At 42.5% G+C, this 23,747-nt stretch overlaps 1 protein-coding gene across 1 annotated transcript; it reads right to left on the reverse strand.

Annotated features, from left to right (window-relative positions):
• Positions 1-1,209: 1,209 nt before the first annotated feature.
• On the reverse strand, positions 1,210-1,793 carry arhgef37 (Rho guanine nucleotide exchange factor (GEF) 37). The gene is made up of 3 exons (XM_086262489.1): positions 1,597-1,793; positions 1,380-1,524; positions 1,210-1,302 (listed from the first exon to the last, which is right to left on the reverse strand). Exons 1-3 carry the CDS (start codon positions 1,791-1,793, stop codon positions 1,210-1,212), a joined length of 435 nt encoding a protein of 144 aa, XP_086118615.1.
• Between the last annotated feature and the right edge of the window lie 21,954 nt (positions 1,794-23,747).

Here is a 23,747-nt window from a genome sequence, read left to right on the forward strand (position 1 = left end):
TGCTTGTGTGAATGGATGTGATTGGGTGAATGAATTAGATGTATAAAGTGCTTTGAGTGCTCGGACAGAGTAGAAAAGCGCTATATAAGAACCAGTCCATTTACCATTTACTAACCCACATTGGATGGATCCCTCCAAGACTGTTGGAACAACAAAAGTGATGGTTTGGTGTGGTATATGGGGTACAACGATAGTGGGTCCATTCTTCATCAATGGAAACCTCAAGGCCACTGGATATTTGAAATTGCTACATGATGATGTGTTTCCCTCTGTATACACTGAAGCTGGCACGTTCCCTGAGTTTTTCCAGCAAGATGGTGCACCACCACATTATGGGTGCTAGGTCCGAGCATTCCTAGATGAACAGTTTCCTGGAAAGTGGATTGGTCGTCGTGGGCCAGTTAAATGGCCCCCAAGGTCTCCCGATCTGACCCCCTTAGACTTTTATCTTTGGGGTCATCTGAAGGCAATTGTCTATGGTGTGAGGATACGAGATGTGCAGCACCTGAAACTACAGATACTGGATGCCTGTGCTGGCATTTCTCCTGCGGTGTTGCTATCAGTGTGTGAAGAGTGGGAGAAGAGGGTTGCATTGACAATCCAACACAATGCGCAGCACATTGAACACATTTTATAAGTGGTCAGAAACTTGTAAATAACTCATGAAAGAATAAAGTTACGTTGAAACCAAGCACACCATTGATTTTCTTGTGACTTTACCAATAGGTTTGATGTGTCACATGGCCCTCTTCCTATTGAAAAAACAAAAGTTGTATCCAAGTTGGCTGACTTCTAAATGGCCACCATGGTCACCACCCATCTTGAGGAGTTTGCCCCCTCACATATACTAATGTGCCACAAACAGGACTTTAATATCACCAACCATTCCCATGTTATTACGGTGTATCCATATAAATGGCCCACCCTGTACTTTTAAGATTAGGCTTCAAACTTTCCTTTTTGCTAAAGCTAAATATATTAATAGACCTCTCTGCATCACATCATTAGTTGATAATCTCTGACTCTCTCCCACAGCGTATTTTTGTCCTGTCTTCCTCACCTCCAACATGTCACAGAGTTTGCTGCCCCTCCCTGAACCTCGAGGTTTCTCGCTGTTCAAAGGGAGTTTTTCCTTTCCACTGTCGCCAAGTACTTGCCCATAGTGGTCTGTAGCTTACAGTATAAAGCGCCCTGAGGTGATTCTGTAAATCACATAAATTCTCTCAGCCTTCTTGCTCCTTCCAGCACTGAAGACTCTGCCCACTCCCAGAATGCACCAGGAGAGAGGCTGCTGTGAGTAAGCTGCAGGGAGACATGTGGAAGATGAGCACAGATAGCCAACATGTTTTTGTTCATTAGCCTATCTGTAAGGACGTCACCTGCTGAGCGAAGCAGTGAAACAGCTGCTCCATGTCTGCGGCGAGATCTCTGTGCAGACAGCTGAACGACCCGAACATGCTCCTGATCTGCAGAGCCAGCCCATTAAAATGAGGGAGCTCTTTCAGGAGCAGCGTGTTCAACATCCTGTCAGGAGGAGAGGGGGAGTAAAGGAGGTCACACCAGTCACAGCTCCAACCATCAGAAACCAGCTCCCACCTGTACGCATTGGCCACAGCCTGCTCCTTGTAGCTCAGGTTGGGTTTTCCTTCGATCACTTTGTAGCTGAGAAGCTTGTCGAGTCTCTTTCTGATCAAATTCCTCGGGCCCATCCAGAGGTCCCAGAGAGCACAGGGCAACTGGTGGATCACCTCATCCTCTTCTTCTGGAAGAAGGAATAAAGAACAGACCGACATCAGCAGACCGTCGTCCACTGCATCATCCTTTCACGGGGGGCAAAATATGCATGTCCACCTCTACATGCGCTCAGAGACGTGGCAGCCTGTTTCTGACCTATGATAATGTTCTGAGCGTGTGAAGAGGAGATTGGAAGCGGGATGGAGGATGCAGGCCGTCCGCTAATCAGAAGCTGTTTGCAAAGACAGAAGTCTGTGATGTAATCTTTAAATCTCCTGCCACACACAGGTGATACAGCGAGAGTTTAACTAGTGCTGTTTCTGTCCTCGTAACTGGACACGAGCTGACAGGATGCAGCACTTCCTGCACCTGTAAAGACCACAGCACTGCTCTCAGAGTTAATCAGAGTGGCGTAGTGATCTCCTTGTAACAGATCGGTGCCTTTTCTCCGTCCAGTCCAAGTCAAAGTCCTCCGTGCAGCAGACAGGAAGCCCCACAGACCAACCACACACAAACACATGTGTGACCTCCTGACAGAGACTCAAACTTGTGACTGCATGTCTGTAATGATATGCTGCTGCAGAGGCTGACCTTGAGTCACAGCCTGAAACCTTTATTAAAGCCGTAAAGAGTGACTGCTGCTGACCTGTGCAGGCAAAATCACAGACACAAAGTCATGTTTTACAAATGAGTTTATTCAGTTTTAATGTTTAGTCACTAAAGTCCAGTAAAGCTTTGCAGTGAACAGACAGGACAAAGTGTGTGCATGAGTTTACCTGCAGGTGCTGCAGGTACATTTTCATGTTCTCCAGTAGCTCCAAGATGCGGTTTTCCAAAACATAGAAGAATCTTTCCAGGGCATCAAATTTCTCACACTGCTGCGTTACATAAACCAACTGTGCTCTTACAGGTCATCACGCACTGCTTTGGAACATGTAGTAATGAGGTCAGTGTCAGTAGGAACCAAAGGTTCAGAGGAGATACCCACCTGCTGTTTGTGAGGTGCAGCCAATCAGAAGACATTTGTCTTATAGGAGGAGCACCAGGATGACGTACAGAATGATTATTGTGAACTGTGGAAGTATCACTGTGCCTGATTAGACCTCCCACTCGCCCCACTCCACTGCTGTGCTTCCATCCAACAGCATCTGGTCGAGGTGTAACTGTCATGATCCACCATTGGCTGTCCTGGGGTGTGGTGCCTGACTTCCAGTGGTCATCTGATCTTCACACCCATGCACTGTAGCTCATCATGGCTGAATAACACTGAGCATACTTCAGGCCCTTGGTGTCCCTTGGTAGTGTTAGTGTAGCCCGGCTTAGTCTCTTGCTGATCTTCCCGAGTGTTGCTCTGACGTCTGTCTCCATCTCCCTTATATAGACCTTCCTGGACCTGAACCTGTCTTCTCTAGACCCTTCCCAGTTGAGTGTGAGTGAGATTGAGCACGGTGTGGACTCTGGATTTGGACTGAGCATACGCTCCCCTTTTTCCCAGCCCTGGACCCCTCTTCTTCCTGATTCACTGTATGTAGAAATCAGCGGTGTTGTAAATAAACCCACTTGTTTGATAACACAGTTCAGAGTTCAACGCCAGCAAACGTGAAAGTAACTTGCTGCGAGACATCAACCCAAATGTTAGTGGACTTGTTTGACACAGTTGACACTGTGAGGATCAGAGAAAAATCGATGATTGAAAGTCGATCATTTATTCTGACCATCTCATGACAGATGAGATTTTTTAAGGTAGACTTTACATGCTGAGCTGGTCTGTGAAGAAGAGTCTGGAGCTTCCCAGGAACAAGGAAGTGATACCTGTGTGATTCAGGAGCTCACCTGAGCTTAATCACACTACTTCATCTGTAAATTTATGAATTTATAAATGCGCTTTAAACAAATAGAACAAACAACAACCACTTCCTGTTTGACTTCCTGTTTAGAACGACAGAAAGACTGAAACTGTGAGGGTGACACGTCAAAGTAAAGGTCTGGTTTCAGGTCACTTACAGAGACTCTGCAGGAAGTCAGGTTTTCCAGGCTGAAGCTGCTTCTGGTCCGGCAGGCACAGGAGACGGCTCGATACGTCAATCACCTCTTCGATGTGCAGAAACATGCTGTCCAGGCCGGCTGGAGACGGCTTCGGTCAGAACAGGTGGAGGGAAGACATTAAATTAGGGTTTTACACCTGCTATCAGATGTTTCTTTAACCGCAAAGTCTGAGGGTTCTCCTGGTTCCCCATTAAAACCCATATGCTCCCATTATAAACCATGTACTCCCATTATAACCCATATACTCCCATTATAACACACATACTCCCATTATAATGCATTGTTTTCATTTATTTTGAGTATATAAAAACATCAGAGCGGGAGGAACGCTGAAAAAGTGATAGTGATGTGCTGCAGCAGCATCAGGGCATGGCTGACTTCTGACCTCTGATTATAAAGGTGGATCTGCGCTCGTGCTGAATGACTGAGCAGTGGTTGCGCTGGTTGCTGGGAGGCTGAACAATGCACAATCCAGCAGCTCATCGGCCTCACAGAGCCACCATTCACCTATGCCTTCACCCTGCTCCTCCTCCTCCCCGTGTCGTGTTTCACCTCCCCTTTTGCATGCTCTACATTCATCTCTTATGGAACACAGTTCATATCTCTCCTGCTCCCTTGTTGTGGTTCCACAGCTCAGCTCTGCTCGCCCATAAAGCCTGATTTCATTATGTTTTATGAGCCCTCATTTCATTAGGACAGTGACAATAAGCCGTTATTTAGCAGTTCTAAGCAACAGAACAGGCATAATGAAAAGCAGGTGATAAGAAGCCACTGAGAGGGTGCAGGATGCTAAAACACTTACAGTACCTGCTGCAGCTTTACGTTCAGCCTTTTTCTTTTTGCTTCTTTGTGTTGTCACTTTAAATCAAAGCTTGTCACTGTGACTGTATACACCTCTCTGCATTTATTCACTGCTTATCATTATTATTATTATTGTTATTATTAATTTATATATTTAATTTTTTTCCTGTCCTGTTCGGCTCTTTTGCCATCAGAATTATTGTCTAAAGGTGAAGAAAGATGCCCAATGGATTTACTTTACCAAATGGACCATCCCAGCCTTGCCGCAATGGTCTATTTGATACACCTTTTATTGTTTATATTATTTTTTTTCACTTGCTAAATACGGGACAGACTTGACTGGGGAAAAGAAAGGGGAGAAAGAAAAACAGCGGGGAAGAGGGACGGGTATAAAAAAAACAACAACCCCAAAACAACACAACAACAAAATAAGCAGACAAAAAATACATGTATCAATTACCTGGATCACCTGTTGAGAAAGAAAAAAGGGGAATCAAGCAGAAGAAAAAAAAAGAGCAATTTAATAAACAACATCACGATGATCTATGGGAATATAACAGTAAATACTAAATATTAAACATTATTGTGCAGCACGTAAGATCGACAGCGCACAGTGTGCTTTGAGGTAGCAGCCAAAAAGGGTGTAGTTTGTGTGTGTGAGCACCCGTGTGTACACCTGTGAGCATAGAATAGAATAGAATTCAACTTTATTGTCATTGCACATATCACAGGTACAGGGCAACGAAATGCAGTTTGCATCCATCCAGAAGTGCTTTAGCCATGATATAGATATATTACAAAATATATATTAGCAATAATATAGATATGTAAGTATATTACAGAAATGGGTCTATTATGGTATGTAATATGTACACGGTATGAAGTATGTTATGAATATGCTATAACTATAAGTATGTACAGGCTGTAGTGAGTACAAGCTATGTACAGGCTATGAACAGGATATAAATAAGAAAAAATCTGTACAGAATATGAAATAAAGAACTATACAGAAATATGAGATATACAGCTATACAGAAATGGGAACTATGCAAGTTGTAAACAGTTGTAGAATTAAAAATTATCGTATGATTATTTACACAGAACTATACAGTAGTGCAGTTAAGAGCCTTTATTAAGTGCTAGTGGTTGTGAGTGGTGGTTCAGTCCATGTTATTATTGTGTGTTTGAGGGTACAGTTGTCCATTGTCTGTGTGTGTAGGTGGTTGTGGGTGTGTGTATGTCCAGTCCATGTGTTAACGTGGGTCAGATGTCAGAAGGCAGAGTTCAGGAGTCTGACAGCTGTGGGGAAAAAGCTGTTCCGGTACCAGGTGGTCTTAGTCCGGAGGCTCCTGTAGCGCCTCCCAGAGGGCAGGAGGGTGAAGAGTCCATGTGATGGGTGACTGGGGTCTTTGATGATTTTCCCAGCCCTTTTCAGACACCGCTTCCTGTAGATGTCCTTTATGGCAGGAAGTGGTGCTCCGGCGATGCGCTGGGCAATTTTCACGACCCTCTGTAACGCCTTCCGGTCCGAGGCAGAGCAGTTCCCGTACCAGACTGTTATACAGTTGGTCAGGATGCTCACCAGGATGTCTGAGGACAGGTGATTCTTCCTCAGAGTCCTCAAGAAGAAGAGGCGCTGGTGAGCCTCCTTGACCAGCTTGGAGCAGTTCGTCGTCCAGATGAGATCCTCGGAGATGTGGACTCCCAGGAACTTGAAGCTACTCACATGCTCCACAGCCGTCCCCTTAATGTAGATGGGTGGATGTGGGTCAGCATTCCTCCTGTAGTCCATGATGAGCTCCTTGGTCTTCTCGGTGTTAAGCAGCAGGTTGTTTGTGTCGCACCACTCAGCCAGACAATCTACCTCCTCCCTCCTCACTGTAGCATGAGCGCGCTTGTATTTAAAAGGTTCCTTCATGTAATGATCTGCTAGAGGGTGTGGGGTGCCACAGCCCCGTCCTCCAGGGCATGAAGCAGGCATGGAGGAGATCAAGACTCCAGACATCTAGAGGCCCTCAGAGCACAAGAGACCAATGAAGACCAACAGAGGGGCAGTCGCGCCACTATCCCAGAAAGAGCTGAGGAGAGCCCCAGATGAGGGGTCACTCAGCAAACGCGGGGCAGAAGTCAGGGAGGATTGCAGTGACGTGCCCATGAGCTTCGCCGGCAGCCAGCTGTGCCAGGGTGACCGAGCCCCAGGCCGAGAGACTGGGGGCACCCAACCCCCAAAGTGCCCCGAGCGAACCCCAGGCTCCAGGCCCCGACAAGCAGCCACCAGGAGTGAGCCGGTGTGTACCTGGACGCCCATCCCCGGACACAAAGAACCACTAATGCACCAATGTCTGAGGGAGTCCGCCACTGGCAGGGGAAGTGGTGGTGGGGGGAGATAGGCCTCCAAACCTTGGAGGGCCTTAGATGTCCCCAGAGAGGTGGCATCTGACACCCAACCTGACATATAGACACAGACATTCAGGCACGCACATATACAAACGGGGGTGTGTGTGAAGACTCCAAACCTCCCCCCGCCCGCTCATATGTAGTGTTGATGCATGTGTGTTCTAAGGTGCATTTAAAACCCAGGAGGGCATGGAGCTACCTGCCAGAGAGCAGCAGGTAAGCGCATAGCCCCTCCTGATAGCCCTCAATGTATACGTGTATTTAAAATTGAGAGGTGGGCAACGACGCCAGGTGTGAGGTTGTACACCCTGATGGTCTTTTGGATTCCGTGTAGCGTGCCCACCCCCAAGGTCCTATATGAATGTGTTATGAGAGTGTGAGTAATGTGAATGTCTAAGTTGTCGGATATATAAAATTGAGGCACAGGCAGCCAGAAAGGGACAGAGGAAGGGGATGCCTCCCCTGCACCCTGGTGACACACCTTTACCCCAAGGCCCTCCATGTGTGGGTGATTGTGGTGGAGCGGGAAGAGGGAGGCAGCTGGAGATGGGAAGGGAAGGAAGGGAGGGGCAAGTGACCTCTCCCTGGAGCCAGCTGACCCCAGTAGGCACCCCCATACTCTGCAACCCACCAGGGAAAGGGGGCCCAGGCCCATCCGGACTGGAGCCCAGTTCAGCAGAGCCGCCCAGCCCCAAAGAGCCCAGGACAGCCCACCCGACCCCACCACAGAGAAAACTCCACCCACCCCATCATCCACTCATCTTCTAGACTACACAAGACAATAGACGCCCAGGCTGAGATCTTCCTCCACCTCTCCTATATCTCCCCCTCCTGCAAGATGTAACAGCCTCCCCCACCAGTTGAAGAGCCCCCCAGGTGGCTCGATGCACTGGCGGCACCCTGTGCCAGGGCTGGGCCCCCATACACCCACCCGCCCACAACCCCGGCGACACACCAACCAGGTCCCAAGCCCCCAAGGCCCAGCCAGGGACCCAGCCCAGAGACGGAGCACCCAGGGGCAGCCAGGCTACCAGGTCAGTAACCCACGTCCGTCAGCACAGTCCCTCCCCTAGCCCCGCTGCACGCAGCCACGAGGAAACCATCACCTAAGAGCCAACAGAGCCCTTAATAGGCCATGACCGCTACCCCGGGTTGTAGTGATTGGATTTCCGTCTCTTTTTAGAGATCCGGCTCTTTCGGTTCGGCTCACTAAAAAGAGCCGGCTCTTTCGGCTCCGAACCGGCTCTTCGGGTTGTTTTGTTGCTTTAATAAATTTATTATTAACAATAATATAAAATTATGCACAAAAGGAATTACTAATGTAAAAAAAAGTGGTTTTATTTATATATGTTTATATATAAATATATGCGGTGGCCCCTAGAGACAAAACACGTACAAACTCCAAAACACATTTCTAGTTTTAACTGAACTTCCAAAGCAGAGCTACTAGATCACTTAAATTACACAATTGAAAGCATGTGTGTATTGTTTGTGTATTTATACACACGCACTCATATATATTCAAATAATTTTAAAAAAAGTTCATTTACCTGTTACTACCACACACCAAATCCGGTCGTTGGTACTTGCTGGCTTGTGTAGGTAACAAAGGCTCAACACTGCGCCTAGCATCCTGGAGCACTTCTGTTGTCTTTTTTACGTGTTTTGAGTTTTTATGTGCTTCTGAGTTTGTACGTGTTTTTACGTGTTTTGGAGTTAGTATGTGTTTTTATGTGTTTTGGAGTTTGTACGTGCTTCAGAGTTCGTACATGATTTGAAGTTTGTATGTGCTTTGTCTGTAGGGGCCACCGTAAATATACTTTTATTTATTCACTCCACATAAAATGTAATAAATAAATCATATAATACAAAAATCAACTATTCACATTTCAACTTTTAACTATTTAAATTTTCAGCTTTTTCCTTTTCCAAATTTAAAGTGAAACAACACAAAACACTGCAAACCACAACACAATTAAATATAAATTAAAATATGAAAACAAAAAGAAGATGCATATTCTCTGTCATATGGGCCCGCATGAATAAACTTTCTGAATCCTTTATCATCTGCAACCGAAAATAGTTGTGGATGATTACTATACCTTTCTAATGTCACGTTGTTATCCCTGGCTCTCTTTCTCTCTCTCTTCCTCTGGCTCTGTTCCTGTGCTACTGAGTAGGGCTGGGTATCGTCACTGATTTCTAGAATTGATTCAATTCCGATTCACAAGGTCCCGAATCGATTCGATCAACGATTCGATTTAATTCGATTCGATTTAAATCTGGGAAATTTTGACAGTCAGAAATATTATAAATCAGATCAGTACATTTACATATTTTTGTATCAATAAAAAGGAAGCTGACACACGCAAGACTTTATCACAGGTGTAAGCGTCACATCAGATGCCTTTGTGTCAAAGTAGCTGAAGATAAAACACAGAAAAACATAAAGGTGATTTTCCTGGCCTGGGATTTTATAAAAAAATATTCTGCAGTACATCAAAAACGAAAGAAAATCATTCTGACGTTACAGCGGTTTTATTAGAGACACGGTTAAGCATTTTGCCTTTTGAATAATTTTAAAAAGTTTAAATTTGTTCAGTATTAAACAGCAGAAATGAGGTTTTCTTTTCGGAAGAATGTAAAAGGGAAAAAAAACAGCGGCCGACAGCGCTGTAAACAACGGTAGACTTGTGCGTAACAAGCAAGCGAATAATGCAGAAAATTGATTTTTAGACGTGAAACTGTTCTTGAAGTACAGAGAGAGAGAGGGCCCGGTGGCGCCTGTGTCCGGCAGCCTCGCCTCTGTCAGTGCGCCCTAGGGCAGCTGTGGCTACAATGTAGCTTGCCATCGCCAGTGTGTGAATGGGTGGATGACTGAATGACTGAATGTGTAAAGCGCTTAAGGACTATCCATCCATCCATCCATTCGCTTCCGCTTCTCCTTTTCAGGGTCGCGGGGGGCGCTGGAGCCTATCCCAGCTGTCATAGGGCGAGAGGCGGGGTACACCCTGGACAGGTCGCCAGTCTGTCGCAGGGCCAACACACAGGGACAAACAACCATTCGGACTCACATTCACTTGCACATTCACACCTAGTGGCAATTAGGATTATCCAATTAACCTATCCCCACAAGCTGCATATCTTTGGACGGTGGGAGGAAGCCAGAGTACCCGGAGAGAACCCACGAAAACACGGGGAGAACACGCAAACTCCACACAGAAAGACCCTGGCATGATGGTGGAATTGAACTCAGGACCTTCTTGCTATGCGGCAACAGTGCTAACCACTGTGCCACCGTGCTGCCTACTTAAGGACTAGAAAAGCGCTATACAAATGCAGGCCATTTACCATGTGAAGGGTAGTTTGGATCTTCTTTTGCTGCTGGTTCTGTCAATATTGGTTGGAGAGAGATAAAACTAGCAGCTTTAGAATCGGCGCATAAAGGGCGTGAACACAAAGCGTGGACCCGCCGACAGATCAGAATCAGCGAGCTGTCGACTTTCAGCCCCGACCGTGAGAAAGGCGACATCTAACTGATTCTGATCCGCGGGTTGCGCTGTGTGTTTAAGTCTATGTGCAGAATCCGTGTTCCTGCTCTCATTTACTGTCTTAGCTGTTTGGTGGTTGTTGAAATTTTGTGAGATTTCGCCAGAGATTCTGGCATTTCAGGAAAAATAAATTAATATTAAAAAATCGATTCAGGATTTTAATGAATCGATTTTATGTTATCCAAGCCAGAATCGATTTTAATAGATAAATCGATTATAAAAACCCACCCCTACTACTGAGTGTAACTACCGCCCCTCCCCCCTCTGCCCAGCGTAAAGCACAAGGCTCGCATGCGGAGTGAAGTGGAAAAAAAGTGCGAGAGAGAGGCTGAGAGAAAGAAAAAAAAAAACCCCCACGTGACGGCTCGCGATAAGGAGCCGGCTCGCGTCGTTCACGTCAAAGATCTGGCTCTAAGAGCCATTTCGTTCGCGAACGACCCATCACTACCGGGTTGAGCTCTCCAAGCAAGATGCTCCTGGGGAATCCCCCGACGCCCCAAGCCTGTCCCTACCCCTACACTGCTTATTATTAATGTCTGGCTCTCTGCCCCAGCGTGTCTCTGTCCCCTCCCCTCCCCGCCCAGCCTTTCTTCCTGTTAAAAGGGAGTTTTTCCTTCTCTTCTTCCTCCACAGTTGGATGACCTCTATGAACAAGCAGGTTTTTCTGTATTATTGTGAGGTCTTTAGCTTACAATGCTTACAATGCTGAGTTGCAGCAGGCGCAGCTAGCTCTTCTCAGACTCCACGAATTTCTGGATGGCCACGTGATAAACATGCTCTCCTCTGGGAAACTGTCCTGAGACGAGAGTCTCCGAGCAGTTTTTCTATCTTCAGGCGGCGCCTGGCTTTGTTTCCCCCCTGGACTGTATCACTCCTCAGCCTGTGAATTTTGAGACTGTTTTTAGTGTTGTTTCACCCCTAGACTGTGTGGCTCCACAGCCAGTTTATTCAGACATGGCCAGTGTTAACACTCCTGCATCTGTGACTGCTCCTGAGCTTCTCTCTCCTCTTCCCGTTCCTGGGCCCAGGGCGGCTCGGGTCCAGCCCTCTCCTGCACCTGTTACAGTTCCTCTGGTGAGGGTGGCTGGGGCCCAGCTGGTCCCTGCTTCAGTCCCCAAGCTGGTGGAGGCTCAGTTCATCCCTGCCTCCCTTTTGATTTATGGTGCTGATCAGTGTTGGTCAAGTTACTTGAAAAAAGTAATCAGTAGCTAATTACTGATTACTTCCCCAAAAAGTAATCTCGTTACTTTACTGATAACTGATTTTCAAAAGTAATTAATTACTTAGTTACATTTTAAAAACACAACTTACAACCTGAATAGGTGATGAAGCGATAGATCTTTCAGCCCAATTCTACTTTTTCTGCATAATCCATCATACAAAATGTAATCAAATGGAAAAGTCCCTTTTTAAAACTTGTTTTATTAGTTTTAATCTTTTAATTTTATGCATCAAGCAAAAATTTTATTATATGCAACATTCTCTGACTGGAAGAAATTTGCTTAACATTTAAACTTATTTTCTGCACATTCCAGCACATAAAATATTTATTTTTTGTGTTTACACTCACTCTTTCAAATAGATGCAAGTAAAACACAGCAGAAAATAAATAACATCAAAGACTAGCGGTCCTGTTGCTCTATTTTCACCTGTAAAGCAGGAGTAGCATAGGCGGAGGTTTGCCCTGGTGCAGGTGTGCCGCGGCGGTCAGTTGAAGAATCCGCGGGCTTGCTTGGAAGTTTAGGGGTTTTTTTCACTGTAAAGAGAAGTTTTCTTCCCACGCACAACGGACGCTAATGTTTTTGTCACTTTTTATGGAATTAAACTGAAAATAAGGTCAGTAGTTCCACGCTTTAAATGCTGCATGCTCATACTCTCTCCTGCATTCGATATATGATCCATTGTTGATCTGCACACAGCTGTTGTCACGAACGTCGCACTTGCTTACGTCACTGTCATGAGACATTCTGGCAAAAAAATCACGGTTTTAGTAACGCAGTAACGCAGCGTTCCTACGGGAAACTAACGGTAATCTAATTACCGTTTTTGCAATAGTAATCCCTTACTTTACTCGTTACCTGAAAAAAGTAAGTAACGCGTTACTGCCCATCTCTGCTCAGAGGTGTACTTTTATTTACCATAAGCCGAACAAACTTCTTCACACTCTTAGATGATATTGGTTAGCACAAATCTCCACTAAATGTATTTGACATTTTATTATGCCATCTGTGTTACTTTCCTAAAAGTAGCCTGAAAATTAATGATCTTGAGCCTGCAATGTGTTGTAATGTGGTTTATCCTGGCGAGCAAATTCTATGTGCAGTCTGAGGCAGAATATTATCTGTAGCTAAAGCTGTCAAACTGCAGTCTGTCAAACGAAAAGAAGAGAGAGCGTGCCATGGAAAACGTAGGGACAAAGATGAAAGCTTCAAACATTAGGAAAAGAGAGCAATGAAAGATTAATACTTACTGGAGCTGTGACATTCTGCAAAGTGCAACAGCCACTCCTCCTATACAGCCTCAACACCCTCACCCAAGCATTCCATCTCGAATGACACTTTTCTGTCCAAGAATTGACATTCAAGTGCTCCATTCCTTAAGACCTCTCCTTCCTACTTTTCCCCTTGAACTTTTACCCCCTTTTTTACTCATGTCCTGATGAGAATTCATCCTGAATCACTGTCTGGATGTGATCAAAAGTGATGAAAAGTCCATCTATCCCTTCTACCTTCCTTAGTTCCCATGAGAAAACACTGTTTGTTATTCATGTGTCACTGTTGCGATCATATCTATGCATGACTCTATGGTGGCTTAAAGGATAGAGGGCAAAAGGGCCAAGGTGAGAGGTGACAGTGTGAAACAGAGAGAATATGATAATGGAAGGATACGGAGAATGAAAAGGAGAGTGGGGGCAGGGTTTAGGATTCAGGAGATGATGGACAACCTGGGTGACGGGTGGTGGGGTATTACATCTTGCTCACTCTTGCTGCAGTGTGCTTTAGTGTTTTAGCAGTAGTGCAGCAGTGCCATCATGTGTCTCAAGTGGTGTATCAAGAATATCTCTGAAACTGAAGCTTGCTTCTACTGTCAAAAGCCCTCATGTTAGGTATCCCAGGTTTTGCTGGATTTTTTTTTAGCATTCTTTTAATTATATATTTCATAACATTTAAAAAGTAAAGAAAATGTCACTTAATACTTTCTTCATACATTCAGGAATTTCTTATAGACATTAAGACCTGGATGACCTTTAATTTCCTGGTTCTAAATTCAGATAAAACCGAGGTTAGCTGTATTTGACCAGGATATGATATGTTAATGAAATATATGGGACTGCTTTCTTACATTTGCACAATATCTCTAAAATTAGAAGCATCCTGTCTCAGAATGATGCTGAAAAACTAGTTCATGCATTCATAATTTCTAGGCTGGACAATTCTAATTCATTATTATCAGGCTACCCTAAAAAAATATTGAAAAGCCTTCAGTTGAATCACATTGCAGCAGCGTAAGTACTGACAGGCACTAGAGTGCATAATTCTTCCATATTAACTTCTGTTCATTGGCTCCCTGTTAAACCCAGAATCAAATTTAAAATCCTTCTCTTCACATACAAGATCTTGAATAATCAGGCCCCATCTTATCTTAAAGACTTCGTAGTCTTTGACTGCTGGTAAAAGTAAACCATAGACTGCTAGTTTACTTTTTGTCATAAGATATAGAACTGGGGTCAGAGCCTTCAAATCTGAAGCTCTTCTTCTGGAACCAGCTCTCAGTTTGGATTTGGGAGATGACACCCTCTCTGTGTTTAAGATTAAGCTTAACAATGTTCATTTTGGGGGGTTACTCCCACTAGGTTGATATCTGGGACTCTCCACCATTTGACCTTAGAACTGAAGAAGCTTCTCGGATGAGAGGTGAAACGTCTTCAAGTAACTCAAAGAAGTTCAGACGCTTTTCTTTGCAAGCTCCTTTGACTACGATGACCTGGATGACTGGGAACCTTCACAGACAATGTTCATTTTGATGAATCATTTAATTAGGGCTGGATCAGGTGACCCTGGTTCTGCTGCAGGTTTCTTCCCATTGTCACCAAGTGCTTGGTCATAGGGTACTGTCAGATTGTTGAGTTTATTTCTGTTTTATTGTAGGGCACTATACAAATAAAATTGAATTGAATTAAATACATTCACATCTAATACTGTTAAGATTTGTAACTGGACTGCCCTGCAGTGCAAATAAAATGGAGGAAGAGATGGGAAAATGAGCAAAGAAAAAATAAATGAAAGGTACAAGGATGAGGATAAAACAGAATAAGTAAGAGACAGATCAAAAGAGCAAGACAGATGATCCTCCTTGTGTGTCTGCTACACCTTGTGTGATTGTATCCTTTGTTCATATTTTGACCTATCTGTGCTGCAATTCTATCGCCACCACCGTGTTCCACAGATTGTATAAGATTGTTACCCTAGAAAGCAGCATTTTGCTGCCCTATAATGCTTCTCATATAAAGCAACAAAGCTGTAATTTGTTTTCATCCTGGTTGTCATTGTGATCTTTAGCAAACTGCAGACTGTGGACAGTAATTTTCCTTTTGAAGAGCAAAGCTTTCTCCCTGATGCCCTGATGTGTACATCTTTGTTTTTGAGTGAGAAAAGTTTCTTAGAAGTTACCTTAGATTCACTAAGGTAACTTCTAAGAAACTTAGAACTTCTCACTAAATTCCAGTTTAAGTGATATTCCACTGACAGTAGGGTACGATTGAGAATGAAGAATTGAAGGGTAAAAACAAATGGCTGGCAGCAGAAGAAAGCTTGTCAGAAAAATAAAGGGTTCTCTCTATCATCACACTGTAACACAACACTGTAAATTTCATGGATTAGTCTGTCCAGGTAGGAAGCATAAACCATTCTGAATCTAAAAAGCTAAACTAGGGAAAAAATAAGCCATGATCAAGTGTTCCCTTAACTTCCTGAGAAGCCATGTGTCCTTTGACCCCTGCTGACTATGTTATGGATTTAGACAGTCATCTGCACAATAAGGTCTGCCTTAGCCCAGGCTACACCACTCCTCTGTCCTTTGTACATGTGCACCCACTATGCTAAAAACCTACTAGCAAGCAGGATAGGATCACAATGTATGTTACCCTGTTAAGTGACACATTATAAGTAAGTGTTCTTTGTGAAACAGAAAACTCTAAAAAATAAACCCGATCTAAACCAGGTCCCACATCTACTTTGAGGTAGAAGTAAACGAGGAACAGAAAACACCACTACCTCACTCGAAGTTTATATTTAGTTGCTGTTTAGTTATTAGATACCTATAGCCATTACAGAGAATATGTAAACCCATGTGTACAGCAGTTAATTTAAAACGTGCTTCAGTCTACATGAAGCTGCATCAATTATTCAAATATTCTGATACTTCGGATATATTCTAGGCAGAGGGTTTCAACCAGCCTGATTTCATTAACCTTCCAAAATGTACATCCAAAGTTATAGTTAAGTAAATTTTTACTTGGACCATAATATGGCATACAATCTTTTTTGTTAGCTAGCTCTGCCTACTAATAACTCGGCTGATACTCTGTTTAATGATGGCCATGAGATCTGTGTTTTATTTACCTGTTTGTCTGAATGTTACCTTTTCTGTTAGGATACATTTCACTCCACTTTATAATTTTCACAAATTTGTAAAAATGCCAGATTAAATAAAAAAATAACTTGTTTTTATTATTATTATTTATTTATTTACTTAAACATTTGATTGTATCAATGACCATTTGACTTGACTAGCATTAATCTGGACAATCCTGACACTTTTACAGCTTCTGAGATAAGAAGAAAAAATCTTTTTCACACATGATTGTAGGGCTGCACGATTAATCGTTAGAAAATCGCGATCTCGATTCATACTTATGTGCTATCTCATTTCCAAATGACAACGATTAAAAAAAAAAAAAAAAAAACGACGACGACGACGATTGTACCGCATTTTGATCCGGGACTATGGGCTCAAAATGTGGTCATAAATATTTTGTACTTGTAAATCGGTTTTGTACTTGTAAATCAGGATTTGTATGTGTAGAAAAAATGTGTGTGTGCGTAAAAAAGATTTGTATGTGTAAAAAAAATGTGTGTGTGCGTAAAAAAGATTTGTGTGTGGACTTAGCCAAAAAAACCCCTGCAAGTTACAAGTACGAATTTTGACCCTATTTTTCTTCCTTTCATCTGATTGGTCAATGTCATGTCAATCACAAATGTAACAATCCAATCAGAGAACAGATGGGTTTGGCTGTCGGAGGGGCGCTTTTTTGAACTGTTGTTTTCCCACAGTGAAACGTCTGTCTGTTTCACTGTGGGAAGTGTTACAAACAGCTGATCGGATCGGCAAAGCGTGTTTCTGGAATATTATGTTTTTGTTCCTGCAAGCGCTTTTTATGCAATTTTTGCAAAGCTATATGTGGAAGGAAACCGTGACCGAGGACAAGCTGGTGGCATAAGAAGTAAGCACAACTCCTCCGGTTTCATATGCAAAACAAATTATTGCGCTAGCTTACGTGGTTCCGGTTCTACGGGGATTTAAAGGGTTAACAATAACAATGTATTGAATAATGACTTTAAAAAATAATATAAAATAGTGTGCAAATACTGATAACAGTGCAAATGTTTGCAATATAAAAAATAAATGAAAAATGTAAACATCTATGTTTAGTGAACTTTGCAGTGTTGCTCTGTGGTGCAGCTATGACACCGTAGCAAAGTTTACACACTATGTCTACTTGATCCACGTCTGACTCCGCGAACCCATAATGTTTCCACACCACTGAAGTTTTTTTTTACCTCTCTTTTCAACCAACGGCAGTCACTCTCCTCTCCAAATAACTTCTGCTGAGCTTTCCGAGCTTCCCTTGGGTCCTCTTAATCGTTGTGACACGTGTTCGAAATGCAGAGAGGTGCGCTCGATTTGCCACACGGAGCAGCGCGAGAGTAAAGCACGAGGGAGGGGCTAATAATCGGCTCAGTCATTTTTAATGATCGTTGAAAGCCCAGATCGTAATCATGATTAAAATTCGATTAATTGAGCAGCCCTACCTGTCAGTACTCTTGCTGCAGCATTTTGGATTAGCTGAAGGCTTTCCAGCGAGTTTTTTGGACTTCCTGATAATAATGAATTGCAGTAGTCCAGCCTGGAAGTAATAAATGCATGAACTAGTTTTTCAGCGTCACTCTGAGACAGGATATTTCTAATTTTAGAGATGTTGCTCAAACGGAAGAAAGCAGTCTTACGTATTTGTTTAATATGTGTGTTGAAGGACATGTCCTGGTCAAAAATCACACCAAGGTTCCTCACAGTGTTACTGGTAACCCTATCACGGGCAAGGTGAACTGTTCTGGAACTGGAACTGGGGCTTTAGCCAAAGTGGAGGGAAAGCTGACAATGAAGAGACACTTTCAACAATGTAGCCTCTCTCAGGCAGGGTTTCTTGCATGTTTTTAAGCTAGTCTTCAGAAATAGATCCCAGAGCTTCTTAAAGGACATTTCAATAACCTGTCTTTTGTTCTCTTCTCTGTCAATATGGTCTCGCACTTCTACAATAATACCGAAGTTTATGTTTTGGGGACTCCAATCTATGACCAATACTGTACCATTGTGTGTTTCAGTATCCAGGTATACTTCTACTGTCATGTTCTGTCATGTTGTAGACACAGTAAAACGCAATGTACCTCTTTTTATGATTTTATGCATATATACTGAGGATGATTTGAACCAAAACCAATGATTTTCAACAGTAGATGGAAGTGAAGTCCTATATCAGGTCTTTTCTTATCTTAAGGGAATTACTTAAGGATACTGTTCATCTGGTGTAGATAGTTTTCAGTTCTTCGTATGTTCTACTTCTTATTTTTTTAAGGGCACACTGCGTACTATTGTGGAAAATTAATTTTATGGCTTTCAGACTGTTTTATCTTTAGTGTTTTTATTAGAAATTATGTTTTGCGACAGAAAATATTTGTTTTTTGAGAGAGCCCTGTGAAATTTTGATCAACTCATAGCTCAGTTGTATTTAATTTATTTGGAAGGGACCTTTGGAAAAACTGTAAGACAAAACACTTTGTGTCCTCTCATTAAGATCATTATGATTTATTGTTTAATGTTTATCCAGCTTAGCTATTTCAGTGATGAGTCCACCCAAGTTTATGTTGGACCCTTGCTATGCTTTTTCCCTTCATTTGTCATATTCTGGATTGATAAAGGCTGTCAACTTGTCCAGGGTGTACACTACATAAAAAGGTTATGCTACTTATGCAGGCATGGTTATTGTTTTGTTACTTAAGAGTAATGGAGATTTTTGTTTTTATTATTTTTATTGTGATAGCTTTGTACTCACTTGTTATTAACTATTGTGGTTACCATTTCTAACCACAGCCCATCAACTCTACACTCTATAATTTGCAAAAAGCCATTATGGATTGCACAAAGCCTGTGATTAACATATAACATACTCTAATTTTATATTGTTGAAAAATCCAATAATGGATGTAATTAGTGATGACTGACAAAATAAAAGATATTACTTTTATACATGCCCTAATATCAGTTATTGGAATTTAATGGCTCTCAAGTAAAATAGGATAACAAAATTGTACTAGCAGTGCCCAAAAATAAAAATATTTTGCAATCTCCTTTGGCATAATCGTTTTTTTTTTCTCTAACATCATTGCAGACTCATTCGGCAAATTCTAATTACAGTAGAATCTTGTAATTATACTGTAGATCAATGGTTCATTAAGGGTTTTAGTGCACTACACACATAGCTGCTATTGTTATACTGAGGTTTCCTGCTGAATTTCCTAACCTGAAATACACAATATCAGAGGATGTTATGACACAAGAAGCACCAGGATCAGATTCAACTCAGCAGGTGAAGCTGGAGATTGTTTGATTGATCACATTGCAGGCTCAGTTGAGAAGAACAACTTTCTGCAGTGCAACTCGAATATCTGGCTGATGTAAGAGAATCACAATATTTTAGCCAATTTTCGCCTGGGTGACATTTTCCAGATTTCAGTGCACTTTTCGAGTCACTCTCCTGTTAGTCCTTTTCGCTGCAGCCCTGGCATTATGTCATCTTTCTGCTACATGTTTTCTACAAATAATGAGGACATGCACTGTTTCATTGTGGTGTCAAAAATCACATACACCAAGTGGGATTTTTTGATCATAAGGAGAGAACTGTTCACACTGCTGTGACTTATTCTTAACAGTTTCATGACACCTTCCTTATTTTTACCTTCTTAACATATTAAAGCTGATTAGGAACCTACAGTATCTAGCTTAGGCTTAGCCTAGATGGGTGATTGAGGTGGATGTCTCAGGTATAGTCAACCTCTTAACATCCACTAGGTTAACTGTGACTTATCCATGGTTAGGCATATGCTCAGGTTTTGGTTAACATCTGCTTTTTGCCTATATCAAACTTGCAAATGGAAATGCTTTACAGAAAAAGTGGAATGCCAAAATGACGTGATTTGTTTCTTCAGTTTCAGGGCTCAGTCACTAGATTCAGGTCACACTGAAAAGCACATTAAGTCCATTTATCTTAAATGATATCAAACTCAGAGTCAGGAGGAGAGACTACCCAGGGCATTGACTCAGGCTTGAAGAATCATTAGCCAAAGAGCATCCAGTTTCACAGTCAGGTGCAACTGAAAATGCTCCGCTCAAGGTTGCGTAACAGGACATATTTTATCCTATCCATGGTCACCAATGGACACCTGATTGGTCACCTGATTGATGTGAAGATGCTATTGCTTCTCCGAAACCTTCCTATACATATTCTTTTCTGAATTACGTATCAATGCCAACCTTTTGGATCATTTGATCCATAAGTGTAGGTGAGCAAAGATTTCTTCTCTTCTAGTCTAAAGGTACATTATTGCCATATACTGGGCAAAGGGTTGGAGGAGAAGACAATTTTTTCACTCAGTTTGCTTTATTTATTTCTCACACTTTACTACCTTTTCAGACCACAGAGTGGCAGTAGAGGTTTGTTAAATTGTCTAAACATGAAGTAAAGCTATAAAACCATCTCCAATACATTTTGCAGCATTGCAGTCTAACCTGCATTCGCGCCCTCTCCCAGTCTCTCTTCTCTCTCCCTCTTTGTGTCTTTGCTACTTTCTTCTTACTTGTTTCTCATGTTGACCACATACAATACATCTTCCTCCCTGGAGCAAACCACTTTATATACAACATAGCTATCTGGTCACCAGCACTTAGATGCCACAGTAGTCTGCAACTTTAATATGGAGTGGCATTTGAATATAGATGGCGTGTACTGTATGACTGTGTGTGTGTGTGTGTGTGTGTGTGTGTGTGTGTGTGTGTGTTTGTGTGTGTTGTAACATGCTCTATCTCACTCTTCCTGCTGCAGTTTCCTCCTTGTCATATATCATGTCCAGCCTGGCTCCTAGCCATTGCAGTATCTACAGTGGGGCAAAAAAGTATTTAGTCAGCCACCGATTGTGCAAGTTCCCCCACTTAAAATGATGACAGAGGTCAGTAATTTGCACCAGAGGTACACTTCAACTGTGAGAGACAGAATGTGAAAAAAAAAAAAAATCCATGAATCCACATGGTAGGATTTGTAAAGAATTTATTCGTAAATCAGGGTGGAAAATAAGTATTTGGTCAGTAACAAAAATACAACTCAATACTTTGTAACATAACCTTTGTTGGCAATAACAGAGGTCAAACGTTTACTATAGGTCTTTACCAGGTTTGCACACACAGTAGCTGGTATTTTGGCCCATTCCTCCATGCAGATCTTCTCGAGAGCAGTGATGTTTTGGGGCTGTCGCCGAGCAACACGGACTTTCAACTCCCGCCACAGATTTTCTATGGGGTTGAGGTCTGGAGACTGGCTAGGCCACTCCAGGACTTTCAAATGCTTCTTACGGAGCCACTCCTTTGTTGCCCGGGCGGTGTGTTTTGGATCATTGTCATGTTGGAAGACCCAGCCTCGTTTCATCTTCAAAGTTCTCACTGATGGAAGGAGGTTTTGGCTCAAAATCCCACGATACATGGCCCCATTCATTCTGTCCTTAACACGGATCAGTCGTCCTGTCCCCTTGGCAGAAAAACAGCCCCATAGCATGATGTTTCTACCCCCATGCTTCACAGTAGGTATGGTGTTCTTGGGATGCAACTCAGTATTCTTCTTCCTCCAAACACAACAAGTTGAGTTTATACCAAAAAGTTTTACTTTGGTTTCATCTGACCACATGACATTCTCCCAATCCTCTGCTGTATCATCCATGTGCTCTCTGGCAAACTTCAGACGGGCCTGGACATGCACTGGCGTTCAGCAGCGGAACACGTCTGGCACTGCGGGATTTGATTCCCTGCCGTTGTAGTGTGTTACTGATGGTGACCTTTGTTACTTTGGTCCCAGCTCTCTGCAGGTCATTCACCAGGTCCCCCCGTGTGGTTCTGGGATCTTTGCTCACCGTTCTCATGATCATTTTGACCCCACGGGATGAGATCTTGCATGGAGCCCCAGATCGAGCGAGATTATCAGTGGTCTTATATGTCTTCCATTTTCTGATGATTGCTCCCACAGTTGATTTTTTCACACCAAGCTGCTTGCCTATTGTAGATTCACTCTTCCCAGTCTGGTGCAGGTCTACAATACTTTTCCTGGTGTCCTTCGAAAGCTCTTTGGTTTTGGCCATGGCGGAGTTTGGAGTCTGACTGTTTGCGGCTGTGGTCAGGTGTCTTTTATACAGATGATGAGTTCAAACAGGTGCCATTCATACAGGTAACGAGTGGGGGACAGAAAAGCTTCTTACAGAAGACGTTACAGGTCTGTGAGAGCCAGAGATTTTCCATGTTTGAGGTGACCAAATACTTATTTTCCACCCTAATTTACGAATAAATTCTTTACAAATCCTACCATGTGAATTCATGGATTTTTTTTCACATTCTGTCTCTCACAGTTGAAGTGTACCTCTGGTGCAAATTACTGACCTCTGTCATCATTTTAAGTGGGGGAACTTGCACAATCGGTGGCTGACTAAATACTTTTTTGCCCCACTGTATACTCTATTAAGTAAACAGTCAGGGCAGTGCTTAGCAGCACAGCGTATGCTGCATGATGCCAGCACAATGTGTGCAGTTTCACACCCACCCATTCGTTCCCTTTCCCCACTACTTAGACAGCATTTCCAACTGTGTCTGTACCCATATATTATGTCTACATCCTTTTTACAAGAAGCAGAATCTACTAAAGTAGAGTATAAAGACCATCTGTTAGCAAGCAGCTTTACAACCTCATGCTATATGAAGACTTTACTAAAACAATCATGGGAAAGGGAATCAAGTTACCCAAAGTACACTCTGCAGTACTAAACATACATTAGTGTAAAATGTTGTTAATTAAAAAAAGAGATTCAAAGTTCCCCAAATTGACCAATGCTATCACAATTATGAAGAAACAAGTTCTATGACATTGTCCAAAACATCTACACATTGTGTTAAAGAGAGACAGTACCCCCCAATATTAAAACAGGGCCTGGCTGTACTTTCCTGTAATATGAATATTCCACAAGATGGTGCAGTGAAACAATGTGCCGTTTATGTATTTTATGTATTGTTAAAATTGGCAAGGTTCAGTTACAAGTACTTTACAAGTACTTTTAAACATGATGCAAGGACATAATATTAATTTATAGTCACTGCTATAAACACTAGCACTTGAGAGGCCTCAGCTACAGTTTTACATGTACATAGTTTAAAGACAATGGGAGGCAGGGCCTTCAGTTACAAGTTGCAAAAAAACTGGCATTGAAATAAAGACAATGCATTTGCTCGTCACAGTAGTGGAAGACCTAACACACAGTAATCCTGTTTCTCAAAAACTAATTTCATTCACCTAATTCAAAAAGAGTTACTGGACGTAATCCAGTATAAGATATGAGCATGTTAACAGTAAGTCTTTGTTTTCCATTCTTTGAAAAGTTGGTAAATTTTTATGATGTATTGTGCTCTAGTTTTATTGTTCCACTTCTCTTATCCAGTGTTGCTCAGTTGAAAGACTTTAAGACCAAAAGAAAGTAGAATTTATTTCTGAGTGTTGTGTTGATTTTGATAATCATTCAGGCATCAAACAGATTATACTTTATATATATATATATATATATATATATATATATATAT

Source organism: Aulonocara sp. 'chitande type north' Nkhata Bay, linkage group LG2, assembly GCF_057382095.1.
Source record: "Aulonocara sp. 'chitande type north' Nkhata Bay isolate Kocher_YH1m ecotype deep benthic linkage group LG2, A_spYH_male_GT1.1, whole genome shotgun sequence".
Lineage (NCBI taxonomy): Eukaryota > Metazoa > Chordata > Actinopteri > Cichliformes > Cichlidae > Aulonocara > Aulonocara sp. 'chitande type north' Nkhata Bay.